We start from the raw sequence: 13,701 nt of genomic DNA on the forward strand, positions 1-13,701 counted from the left end.
AAGCCAGTATTTTTGTTCATCGTTAAAAGAAAGAATGTTAATTGTTGCTGGCTAGTTTAGTTTAATTTGCTTTTTAATGTTTTGCTGCTGAAAGATTGGCTTAATTGTTCAATTCATATGAACTCATATATGATTTTCGTGCTTTTAATTGTTAATGAATTCATATGGATTAAAATTGCTTATTTGAATTTGGGAAATGGCCAATTTGCTACTGAAATGCTGCCGGATTTTTCCTAACCATGTTTCATGAAATAACACTGTTTAATTGATGCAACAAGCTTCTATTTGACGATTTCTGTGTCAATAAGGTTTTGTTTGCTAAATGGTTTTGGGAAACTCCTCAAGGACATGTTTGCAGGTTTTGGTCATGCTTATAGTACTTTTTGCCTATTTGCAATACTAATTTGCTTATATGCATTGAATAGTTCGATTAAGTTTTCAGATTGACCATAACTTCAGACTCTCTTGAAATTTTGTGCCTCTTTTGTATAAACACACAAGTTTGAAAGTTTTCAATCTATGTGACTAATTGATTCATTATATTCATACCTAATTTCATTAAGTCACATGGATCATGAGGTTTTCCATTCTTATTTGAACTTATGACTTTTATGCATTGTTGGAATTGGTGTTAAATGTTGCTTGATTTACTTGTTTCTCAAGGTTTTGATTTCACTAACACCACTAGTGATCTTCACATTGATTGATAACTTGTTCCCATATTGGTTGCTTTTTGGCAATATCATATTTCATCATCAATGACTTGATGCATTTCATGATTGTGAGTATGCTTGCATCCATACTTTGTACACTACTTTTAATTGAACCGATAATTGTCATATCACTGATTTTTTAACTAATTTCTAATTCTAACTTGATTAACCAACTGATTTCTTCTTTTTGTTTTGAACATGACTCCTTAATCATTCTTTTTTAGTATGGAATTTCTTAGGCTCAATGAACAAGTTTTTTTTGCAATTATGGTTTGAATTCTTGGTTTGTGACTTAGTTTGAATTCTGAATTCTGTTACTTGCATTTCAAGAATTCTCTTCTCTTCACTCAATTCATGAATATGTTTTACTTTGAGTACTTTATATCTACTTGGCTAGTTGCTTATATCATATCATAAATGTTTTTTAGGATGTCAGACAAAGGAAAAGCTATAGCCACTACTTCAAAGAAGAGAAAGCGCTCTAAAACCTCTACCCCTTCACCCTATGCAAATTATGCTAAAAATCCCCTAAATGAAGTGGACAAAGAAAATCAGCTACTCCCATCCACTGATCCAATCAAATTCCCCAACCTCTACTGTGAGCTTTGCTTCCCTAAATTCCGGAAGACGAACCTGAACATTGAGAAGAAGCTAGTCCTTCCTAATGATGTGAGACGCGCCATCAATAGCCATATTCTGGAGTTGGGATTGGACTTTGTTGATAGAGATTTGGGAAGGATAAACATTTCATGGGTGAGAAAATTCTACTGCAACTTCTTCCGTGCCACTCTTGATTCAGTCCAGCTGAGGGGTAGAGAGATTCTGATCACTGAGGCTGCCATTGGGGAGGCATTGCTTTGCCGACCTCGCACTGATGGCACATGCGCTTATCAGCAGGCAGAGGTAGCCATCCACTGCATGACATTCGATTATGAGGTGCTGAAGCGCATGATTGCCACACCTGATGCCCCTTAGGTGATGAATTCTAGTAACAAGAAGCCCAAGGGGATGCTATTCGCTTATCTATCGAGAGAGGCTAGAACTTGGCAGCATATATTCGCCCATTATGTCTTGCCCACCACTCACTTCTCAGAGATTTCGATGGATATGCTGGTTCTGATTGGGTGTGTGATGGAGGGGAAGGAGGTAGACTTCCCCCGGCTGATTAGGCAGAGTATGTGGCGTGCACATATCCGTGGCCTCCTGCCATTTCCTACCTTGGTCACCAGTATGATTGAGATAGCTGATGTCCCGTGGGAGGACGATGATGTGACACCACCACCCCTAGATGACGACGACAAGGAGGTTACCATTCCATAGGGTGGGTGGGTGCACGAGAAGCCTCCACTCAAGCACCGTTCTCGAGCCAGAGTAGTGGTGGAGGTAGCTCAGCCCTCATCATCAGCAGTAGCAGCAGCAGGACCCCCTCTACTTCAGCAGCCACAGCATCCTTACCACCACCACCTACACTTGAGCCGACATACCTATTGGTGCAACGCCTGTTTCACTTCATGGATCACAGCGAGCGTCGTCTCATGCGACGTCTCGACCGCATAGACCAGGTGTTCGTATCACAGGGCATCGAGCTACCTCTGCTCGAAGACTCTCCCGCCTCCGACGAGCAGGAGCATGTTGAGGAGCCAATTCAGCAGGAGGAACCACCAGAGACACAGGCCACCAATGAGGTCCAGCAGCCTCCTGAGGATCCATAGCCTGAGCCACAGCCTAAGCCTGAGCCATAACCCGGCGCGACTGTTGACCCCCATCCCGAGCTTCAGCAGTAGCATCGAGGACGATGCTTCATCCTAAAGTGTGGGGAGGTCACCGTTCGTGACCGGTGTATTACATTTATGTGGTGAACTTTCAGACATCTATCTTTAGTTTCTGCTACTTTATTTTATTTTGTACTTTATCTTTGAGATCATTTTGGGATTACTGTACATATTTGTTATTGTGGATACCCTTATTTTGGTTGATGCACACTTTTATATATATATATATATATATATATATATATATATATATATATATATATATATATATATATATATTGTTGCATTTTGGCTTTTGATTGTGATTAGAAAATATTTTGGATTGTTAAAACTTAGTTGACCCTTTTTGTATAAGAATTGTGTTTTGATTGAAAAGGGGGTAAACTAGGAAAAATTTTAAAATTTTCTAAATCACAACATTGCATTAGAATAAGCTTAGTCAATGTGATGAAAATTTTCAAGAAATCTATTTCTCGGGTACCACCCCAATTGGTTGAATTTTTTTTTTAGAACTTGCTTGAATTATACACTTTGTGGATCATGTTTTGAGTTTAAGAACACAAGCATGAGAGTTTTGAGCCTAATTGTGTGGTTACATCATATGACCACTTACTTTCATTCTTGTGTGCATTATTCTCTTTCTATAAGTGTAATCTTTAATTTGTTTGATTCTTTATGTCCATTATTTTGTGTATACATGCAATTGTATGATTGAGGCCATTATTCAAATAGCTCACTTACCCAAATAGCTAACCTTTTATCTTCCATTGTTAACCAATCTTGAGTCTATGCTTAACCCATTTGTTCTTAATTGTAGCACATTACAAGCCTAAGTGAAAAATAATAAATGTCCCTTGTTTGGATCTTTGATTAGCTTAGGCTAGTGAGAGTGTTTATCATTTGATTTTGAAAAAGTTGGGAATATTGGGAAGAGATAAAAATATGTGTGTGTTTTTATTAAAAATTTTAGGAATTGGGTACACACTCATATATATTAATCATGTGTAAACCATATGCATTGATATTCTTGTATATATTATAGTAAAAAAATGCAATAAAAAGGAAACAAAATGTCCCAAGGTTTAAAGTTCAATAAATTCAATGCATATGTGTGGTGATCAAAAAGAGAATACATGAGTGTATGAAAAAGTGAAGAATGGATAGCTAGATTTGTTTAAAATTGTTTAGGTTGTCACAAGTCTCACCAATTGCCTTTTTCTGTTTCTAAATCTGTATACACAGCACCTCTTGAACTAGTATATTTTGACATTTGGGGTCCTGCCCCCACTCCTGATACTAATGGAAACTTCTATGTTATTTTGTTCACTGATGAATTTTCCAAATTCTCTTGGTTGTACCTCATTAAAGCAAGGTCTCAGCTCAAATTAGTGTTTATTTCTTTCCAACGTATGGTTGAGTTGAAATTAAATACTAAGCTAAAAATGTTACAAACTGATAATGCTACTGAATACACTAGTTTATCTAAAGAACTGTAGGCACAGGGAATTATGCACAGGTTTTCATGCCCCTATGTACATCAACAAAACGGCAATGTTGAGAGAAAGAATAGACATGTAGTGGAGAAAGGACTTGCAATGCTTGCTGGAGCTGGCATGTCCACAACATATTAGGGGGAAGCCTTCTCAACAGTAGTAAACTTAATCAACCAACTCCCTACACCAACTCTTGACAACTACTCGCCTATGGAGAAGCTTTTTGGAAAGAAGCCAAATTATGACACTTTAAGAGTCTTTGGCTGTCTTTGTTTTTCTCATCTAAGACCTTACAACAAACATAAACTGGACTTTCGTTCTGCTCCATCAGTTTTCATAGGATACAGTTTGATTCACAAGGGCTATAAATGCCTCACACAAAGTGGCAAGATAATAGTGACAAGAGATGTAGTTTTTTATGAAAGCAAAGTTCCCTTTAAAGAAGGAAACTTCTTTAGCAGCAACTCAGATAAGGACAGCTCAGAATTCACAATTCATGCCTTACCAAGAATACCTCTTTTACCAAAATTCATGTCTCAAGGACCCTATCTCTCAACACATTTGCAGCAACAAACTCCTCCCCACATAACCACATCAGATACCAGCCCAATTATATCACCTAACAACACAACCCTGCAACCCACCTAATTCATCCAAAACTCACTCAGCCAGTCAACATCACCAATACCTCATATACCACAACCTGAAAACCAAATACATCAACCTATGTCACAACCTGTAGCTCTATCTAGTTTCCAATTTCAATTCCTATCTCTGACTTGGAGGTTGTCCTACCACCACTTACAGATGATACTGCTCAACCAAGCACCAGCAATATACATCCTATGATCACAAGGAGTAAACATGGAATTTTCAAGCCCAAAGCACTACAAGCCACAGTTGAACCTAGAAGTGTCAAAGAGGCATTATCTCACCCTGAATGGAAGAGAGCCATAGATAATGAATATGAAGAACTAATGAGGAATTCAACATGGAAGCTGGTACCACTGCCACAAGGGGGAGAAGCTATTGGAAGTAAGTGGATATTTAGAGCTAAGTACAATGCTGATGGCTCGTTGCAGAAACATAAGGCCAGATTAGTTGCACAGGGGTTCTCCCAAAAACCTGGTTTTGACTTTATTGAAACCTTTAGTCCAGTAGTGAAGCCAACTTCGATAAGAGTAATCCTAACAGTGGCATTGGCAAATGACTGGAGCATTAAGTAGTTTGATGTCAACAATGCCTTTCTCCATGGTGACTTGAGTGAAGATGTTTACATGAGGCAGCCTCAAGGGTATGCAGTTGGAGACAGTAGCCTGGTTTGTAAGCTTACAAAAAGAACTATACGGTCTTAAACAAGCACCCAGGGTTTGGTACCACAAGCTTTGCATAGAACTTAACCACTTAGAATTCAATGCTACCAAATCAGATGTTTTAGTTTTCTCAAGATTCACCAAAGGAACTAGCCTCTTTGTTTTGGTGTATGTCGATGACATCATCATCACTGAAAACTCAAAAACTGATATCAATCAGGTGATTCAGCAATTAAACAGCAAGTTTGCACTCAAAGATTTGTGTGACCTGCATTATTTTTTAGGAATACAAGTCTCTAAAACGAGCAATGGTGGGCTGCTACTTACTCAAGAAAAGTATGCAAAGGACCTACTTCTTAAGGCTGGAATGGATGGATGCAAGCCTTGCCAAAACCCCTTTCCCTCATCGTCAGGATCTCTAAATTTGGAGGAGAAAACTTTCAAGATTTCAAACTGTACCGGTTAGTAGTTGGAAGTCTTCAATATCTGACTATTACAAGACCTGAACTAGCCTATGCTGTAACAAAGTTTCACAGTTCCTCCATGACCCTCTGCTTGAACATTGAAAGCTGGTGAAAAGAATCTTGAGGTATATTAGTGGGACTTGTAACTATGGGTTGCATCTGCATAGGAGCAAGTCCATGCAAATCACTGCATACAATGACTCAGACTGGGGTGGTGATCCAGATGATTGAAAATCTACAGGGAATTTTTATGTTTTCTTAGTCAAAAATCTCATCTCTTGGAGTGCAAAGAAGCAGACAGTTGTGGCAAGATCCAATACTGAGGTTGAATATAGAGTTTTAGCAGACTTGGTAGCTGAATTAATATGGCTCAAAAACTTGATGGTTGAACTAAAAGTAGATCCCCGAGCTCCTCCCCTGATGTATTGTGACAATCTCAGTGCAGTCCTGCTAGCTGCAAATTCCATCCTGCACTCAAAATCAAAGTATTTTGAGACTGACCTCCACTTTGTCCGAGATTATGTAACAAAGAAAGTAGTAGCTGTTAGTCATATTCCTGGTTCAATGCAAATAGCAAATGTGCTCACAAAAGCACTACCTAGTGCTGCCTTTCTGCAATTTCGATCATTGATGAATGTAGAAGAGAATGGGCCGAGTAGTGAAGGAGGAAGACAGAAGACAAAATAGTTAGAAAGTGGGAGGTATGCAAAGAACTTAAGTTGCAGCAACAAACACTCAAACCAGGTGGAAGAATCAAAGGAACTTGAAAGCATGGAGCATGATAGAATAGTGATTGAATCTAGCTACTCAAAGGAGTTGGAATTCAGTTAAAACAACTAGAAGTCTGTTAGACAGTTAGAGAAGTCTGCTAAGAGTGCCAGGCTGGCTCTTCAGTTAGTTACAACCTTCTATTTCCATTTCTATTCTGTGTTTATATATATAGCAGAGCACTGCAACATTGTAATTAATCTTGAGCAATAATATTCATATCAGATTTAATCACAAAATTCTCTCTCTACTCTTCTTTCTTTTTTCTTTTTCACTCAGGCATGGTACCTTTCAGATCGATTTGTATATATCAATTTCATGCATTATTTTTTCTTTTATTTCTATAAAAGTATCGATATTTAAGTTTTACTATTGCAATTTTAATATACCTTAATTTGAATTTGCATGAGAAGGTTAAGAGTCTTCAATTAAAGAATTTTTTCTATAAAGTCTCACGTAATCTAAAAAAAATAATTATGATATTTTAAATTAACTTTAGAATAAATTAAACCTGCTTAATTTTTAATATTTTCTAAAAGAGAATGAACAATTTTAACTTTCATTTATTCCTTTGTAAATTTATTAATTAGTGAGCCAAGAAGTAATAGCTCAAATGACATAATCTTCCCATACTCAATTAAGAGGTTGCGGGTTTGAGTCTCCATATCTTCGGTGAAAAAAAAATTATTAATTAGTGATTTTTCAAAGAATAATGTTAAGAAGCCAATTTTTTTCGGCTAGCATTATCTATTTTTTAAAAAAAAATATTTTATTTAATTAAATATTAAATTCTAACTAATAAATTTTTAACTCTAAACTTTAAATTATAAATTTTAAATTTTTTAAAAATAAAAAATTTTTAAAATTAAAAATAATGAATTAATATAACTAACTAAAAATTAATTTTCTATACTTTCTCTTTTTCAAAACATAGTTCACTACTCTAAGAGTTTAAACTTTATGCCATTAATAGAAGAATTTTAATCGCCTCAGAAGTGGGAAAAGAGGGAGGTATAATGGACAATTCACAATTGATTATGAAAACAAATTGCACCGCAGTCTTAGCTCCTGTATTTAAAGTTCTTTTAGCATCAAAATTCAAAACAAGGCCCAAATATAAAAACTCATCATTTTTAGCTTTTTAATCTTTAATTCATCCAAATTATTGGTCGGTACGAAGTCAAAGTAGTATGCATATATTAATACATACACACATTGTTGTCACATACTCCTAATAACTACGTATCCATGTTAATACCAATCAATTATCTCATTTATGCTAGTTAAATTGCCACAATTTTTAGAAGTAGAACTTTAGAAACGTTAAATAAAATTGAAGTGCACCAAAAAGTGGGGTCCAATGCTAACAAAAAAACGTATGTGTCTAAATATGGGAGAAATTAGGGTATATATATTGATATAGGAATACTTGAATCATCCAAGACAAAACTACATATCCTTTCATTGCAATGTCAACAAAAATGTTATTATTGGTTGATTTTGGTATGGTATTTTTGGTACTTATAAATGTTATTATTAGTGTTGAAGCTAGGCCAAGGGCATTCTTTGTGTTTGGAGATTCACTTGTTGATAATGGAAACAACAACTATTTGTTTACAACTGCTCGTGCTGATTCACCTCCTTATGGTATTGATTTTCCAACTCGCACACCAACTGGTCGTTTCTCTAATGGCTACAACATTCCTGATTTCATCAGTTAAGTAATAATATACATGTTAATTAGAGTTTCATTTTTGATAATGTAAAGAATTTTACATGTTTATTTAATTAAATTTATTTATTTAGACTTACACATGGTTATCTTATTTTGAAGAAGTGATTTGATATATTTGATTAATTAAATTATTATCTAACGAAGTAATTTGGATTGGTCGAGCGGTCAGTTCATTCGTCTACTTAAATAAGTGTCAAAAGTTCGAATTGCAGCAACTCATTGATCAGTCTTAAATGGAACTCAAATTCACGACGTTTTTTATCCTTCGAGTTGAGGATATCATAGGCAACTAAAAAAAATTATTATCTAACAGTTTTTAATTATTGATGTAATATTATATATATAATTAATTATTTGTGTAAAACTATTTTATACTAACAAGACGTAAAAATTAAATTCATGTTAATTATTATCATTATTATTATTTTCATCATCTTAGTACTCGTGATGTATCTATAACAAGCTTGGTTCAGGTATGAGACTTGGTGCCGAATCTACATTGCCATATTTGAGTCCGGAATTTAAAGGAGAGAAGCTCCTAGTTGGTGCCAATTTTGCTTCAGCTGGAGTTGGAATCCTTAATGATACTGGAGTTCAGTTTGTAAGTTAATTAATTAATTAATTAATTAATTAATTAATTAATGATTACTCATTGCTTACGATTAAAATTAAAGTGCAGATATTCTATTGAATGTGACATTGACACACAACCAACAATATATGTTGAATTGTTGACTTGGCATTGAAGTAATCTAATTGAGTAATAATGCTATACCATAAAAAAATAAACTAAGAATTTTATTTCTTTAATATATAATTTTTTAGTAGATTTGGTTGAAAAACTAATTCAACTTAAATTATTAAAAAATTATTTTTCTTGAGCTACGAAAAAAATATACAGTTTACCTTATTATTTTATATTTAACAAGAATTAAAATATAATTCTTTTTATCATAAAAATTATGGTAAAAAAAAATAGTTTTTCAATAAGCTTAATTTAACATTTGCAGTTGAACATAACAAGAATGTACAGACAGCTAGAGTATTTCGAAGAGTATCAAAGGCGATTAAGTGCACTAATCGGAATTTCAAAGACAAAAAGATTGGTGAAACGTGCATTGATACTCATAACTGTGGGTGGCAATGATTTTGTCAACAACTACTATCTAGTTTCTCCTTCAGCAAGGTCTCGTCAATATAGATTACCACAGTATGTCAAGCTTCTCATCTTTGAGTACCGAAAAATTTTGAAGGTAATTATTCGATTCTCGCATCAAGGTGTTGTTGCTAATAATGTTATGGTTTTCATTTACTACTTAACATATATTAGATATATTGAAAGTACAAAACTACTGAAATATTATTGAATTGTATATATGAATTGCTTGATTATTGGTTCACATTACTTCTGTTTATGTGAAGTTGTAAGTTATTTATTCTATATCAAAATTAAGTTTGATATCTCTCAAAAGCCAAACAAAGGATTAAATGCTATAATTCTTTATGGAAAAAGTTTGAAATAAACCATTTTTTTGGGATAAAATGCAATGGGCTTTTGTCATTTTCTTTGTGTATGTATTTATGAATTTAATTTTGACGTATTGTTAGGGTAAAATTATTTTATACGTGTATTTAATCAACAATGCTATATTAGTAAAAATAATTATTTTTTACATTAATCATGTGAATGATCATCTAAGAAAATGATTGTGATTGTACGAATATATAAAATGTTTTGTATTATCAATACATTAAAATTAAACTCCTGTTCGTATTTATATCTTTCATCGTTGCACTCTCTTGTTTAAAAAGAAAACTTGATTCATTCTCTAATTTATATTTTATATTCATATTAGGCCAAAAAATTTAAAGGTGTTTAATTTGTATTTTTTTAATATATTTTTTAAGTATTTTTTGTTTTTAAAATTTTGTGAAATAGAAAAAATATTATATATAAAAATAGATACAAAATTTTATTGTTGTTAGGGTTTTCTTTTTCTTCTTAATAAAATTCTAAAAATAAAAAATATTACAAATAAAAAATCAGCCACTAAAAATAGTTATATATTATATATTTATATATAAATATATATTTTTAATGTGTATTTTATATTTATACTAGTAACTAATTTTCATGTAGGCCTACTATGATTAAAGAAAAAAAAAATACAACTTAATTGTACGAGTACTATAGTCTTATATTTAGAGCAACAAATTTAATTCGTCTAGAGAATTTTAAAATTCCTTTTCCTATTATTATTATTATTAGTTCCCCTTACCTGTCTAGAGCAATGAAAATTTGTTGATGAAAAAATGAACAAATTTGATGAATTATATTATTGCAGAAAGTATATGATATGGGAGGAAGGAGAGTAATTGTGACAGGGACGGGTCCACTGGGTTGTGCTCCGGCTGAAATGGCAATGAGAAGCAGAGATGGTGAATGCTCACGTGAGCTCCAAAGAGCTGCTTCACTCTACAACCCTCAACTTCAACGCATGCTTACAAACCTCAATAACAGACTTCGCAAACACGTTTTCATCGCTGCTAACACTGCACTAATGCACAATGACTTCATCAGTAATCCAACTTCATTTGGTAATTATCTAAGGAGATGTTCCATAAAAGTCTTTTGTAGAGACGTTTACTTGTCGTATTATTATTGGACGTATTAATGAACCGGTTATTTTTAAATTTCTTAACAAATTAAAATAAAATTGATTTTTTTATAACTATAATAATAAATCCACTTTTTTTTAGGGATCTCATTGTATTTTTAAATTTTTAGGGTGCAAAAAAAAAAAGTTAGAGATATATTTGTCTTTTTATCAAAAAAATTAACGATATTCGATTTAGATTGTGTAATTCGATCGCATCAAATCAGGTCTAATAATTATAACGCAGACAATTAGGTTTATTATTGTTGGTATAATAAATCAATTTTGTTCTGATTTATTAAAAAATAAATTATTAACCGATTTAATAAAGATGTCCAATAATAACATGACACATATAAACATCTTAAAAAAAACATTTTTAGTATCTTTATTAAAGTGGTCTCCATTATCTAAACTATTCTAGAAATTAACTTGACTTGTTCTTATTATATACTTTCTTGTATGATTAATTATTACATTATTTTTAATACAATTACTAAATAATATGAAAGTTTTAAATATTTCATAATGTTAACTTTTTTCTTACTTTTACAAGGACTTATTTTTCTTTCATTAGTGTAAAAAAATGGGAATTTCAAACATAAAAAGCATTATTAAGTTGATTTAAATTTAAAAAAATGGTATAATTCATAGAATTTATTATTAATTTAGGATTTTGAATCAAAATATATTATTTAATTCAATAATTTTTTACAATAATCCAATTCTTTTACTCATTTGATTTTTTCTCTCACACCATAATTTTATTCACGATTACTGTTTCACCTTTATTTTCTGTTGTTGTCGACCATCTCCGCCACTTTCAATCACCCTAAAATTTAAATATTAAATTTTAAATTCCGAATCATAACTAATATAAATTTTAAATTATTCTATATTTTTATTTAAATTATAATTCCTAAATTTTATATTGTAAATTGATTTTAATTTGTTTGACTTTTAAATATCTTTTCTACTAAAGTTTTGAATGTTTCGTTGTTTTAAATTTGGGATATTTATTTTTATTGTCCATTTCTTTTTAATTGTTAGCTGTTTTTTAAAATTAATTGCCTGAATTAATATTCGCTCCTCAGACTTTTCAACCTTTGATTGTATCTTCTCTTATCATTTATTCATTGAAATTAAAGTTTGATGAGAAGCTATTCCAATGAATTGATCAGGATTCACAACATCAAAAGTAGCTTGTTGTGGGCAAGGACCTTACAATGGACTTGGTGTGTGTTCACCAAGCTCCAACTTGTGCCCTGACCGAAGTACGTTTGTATTTTGGGATCCATTTCATCCAACTGAAAGGGCTAATAGAATTATTGTCGAAAGAATCATGTCAGGTTCTACAATATACATGAACCCAATGAACCTCAGCACCATTTTGGAATTAGATTCTACCACGTGATGAGCAACCAATTGAAGATATATATTATTTATTTATTTACATTCAGTTATTTTTATTTATTTGTTTGTAATATTACAAGTTGTTATTATACAATGAAAGGTGGCAAATGGCAATAATGTTACATCCATGACGCCCCCCTTGTCTTATTATCATTATTGTGGCGGTTTTATTTGACTCGTTCTCTTGTTATGTCACTTGTTAATTTGATGTATATGTGGTTGGGGTTGGAAGAGAAATGTCTACTACTTCTAATGATTTTGAATGTTTCAATGTCCACAACGATGGATAGAACCGATAACTACTATTGACCCAACACATTCCGTTCCCTGTCTATTTTGACCACTTTCATTATCTGCGGCTTTAGTAGGAATCAGGAATGCATGTGACATATATATATATATATATATATATATATATATATATATATAGGATGACTATGTTGAAGTGGTTACAGTGATTATATAAATATTATTAAAATTAAAGTTATATTTTCTTTTTAAAAAATGTTATTTAACAATAAAAAATATTATTTTAATTTTAACAACACTTTTTAAAATACTATAATCATTGTAACATAATTATACTAGAATAATTCTATATATATAGAAAGTGAGAGAGGATATGGGCTTTATTTAAAATTAAAAAAATATTCTATAAACACTAAAAATAAACTACTATAATTTGTGTATATTTATATTTTACATATTATTTTATATTTTTTTAACAACGTAATCAACGATTAAAATAATCAAATCAATAATAATATAATATCAAATCTATTATAATAAAATATTTAATTTTCTTATAAACACAAAATATGTATTTCTATACACGTACATTATGTATAATAGCAAATTAATAATTGATTTTTTTTAATTTGTGTACATGTATAGTATGATCGTTAAAATAATTGTATCTATTGTTGCATGAGAACGTGAAATAATAATAATAATAATAATAATAATAATAATAATAATAATAATAATAATAATAATAATATTTGAAAATAATGAGTGACTAAGCGACTTTCAGTTTGTAGGTCTTACATTATTGACTGAAATTACATGGACGACGACCTAGTATTTTTTGTCATATTTTAGAGGGATATTTTGTGTCTTTCAGTTTCACCTTTCATTGACTTACTAGTAACAACGGTCATTGCATTGTACTAGCATCATAATTGGTACTAATGTTTAAAGGTGATTTCATTAAATTATTATACATGCATTTTACAATTAGGGACGGAGCCTCAGAGAGAAAGGAGGACAATGATCTCCCTAAATTTTAATATTTTTTATATATAAATTTTAGTTTAATTTTTTTAAAATTTTTATTTTAATTTTATTTTATTGTAAAAATATTTTTAACTTTG

General features: G+C 31.7%; 1 protein-coding gene across 1 annotated transcript; it reads left to right on the plus strand.

Moving 5' to 3' along the window:
• The first annotated feature begins 7,984 nt into the window (after window positions 1-7,984).
• LOC112740672 (GDSL esterase/lipase At5g33370) lies at window positions 7,985-12,547 on the plus strand. The gene is made up of 5 exons (XM_025789273.2): window positions 7,985-8,239; window positions 8,732-8,859; window positions 9,269-9,511; window positions 10,604-10,856; window positions 12,097-12,547. Exons 1-5 carry the CDS (start codon window positions 7,993-7,995, stop codon window positions 12,327-12,329), a joined length of 1,104 nt encoding a protein of 367 aa, XP_025645058.1. The 5' UTR covers window positions 7,985-7,992; the 3' UTR covers window positions 12,330-12,547.
• The last annotated feature ends 1,154 nt before the right edge of the window (window positions 12,548-13,701 follow it).

This window comes from Arachis hypogaea, chromosome 14 (genome assembly GCF_003086295.3).
Source record: "Arachis hypogaea cultivar Tifrunner chromosome 14, arahy.Tifrunner.gnm2.J5K5, whole genome shotgun sequence".
In the NCBI taxonomy this organism is placed as follows: Eukaryota; Viridiplantae; Streptophyta; class Magnoliopsida; order Fabales; family Fabaceae; genus Arachis; species Arachis hypogaea.

Excerpts from the sequence above, each read along its gene's own strand:
- LOC112740672 (XM_025789273.2), top strand. The coding sequence starts at position 7,993 with ATGTCAACAAAAATGTTATTATTGGTTGATTTTGGTATGGTATTTTTG. Across the intron at positions 8,240-8,731 it reads CAACATTCCTGATTTCATCA|GTATGAGACTTGGTGCCGAA; the intron begins GTTAAGTAATAA and ends AGCTTGGTTCAG. Across the intron at positions 8,860-9,268 it reads ATGATACTGGAGTTCAGTTT|TTGAACATAACAAGAATGTA; the intron begins GTAAGTTAATTA and ends TAACATTTGCAG.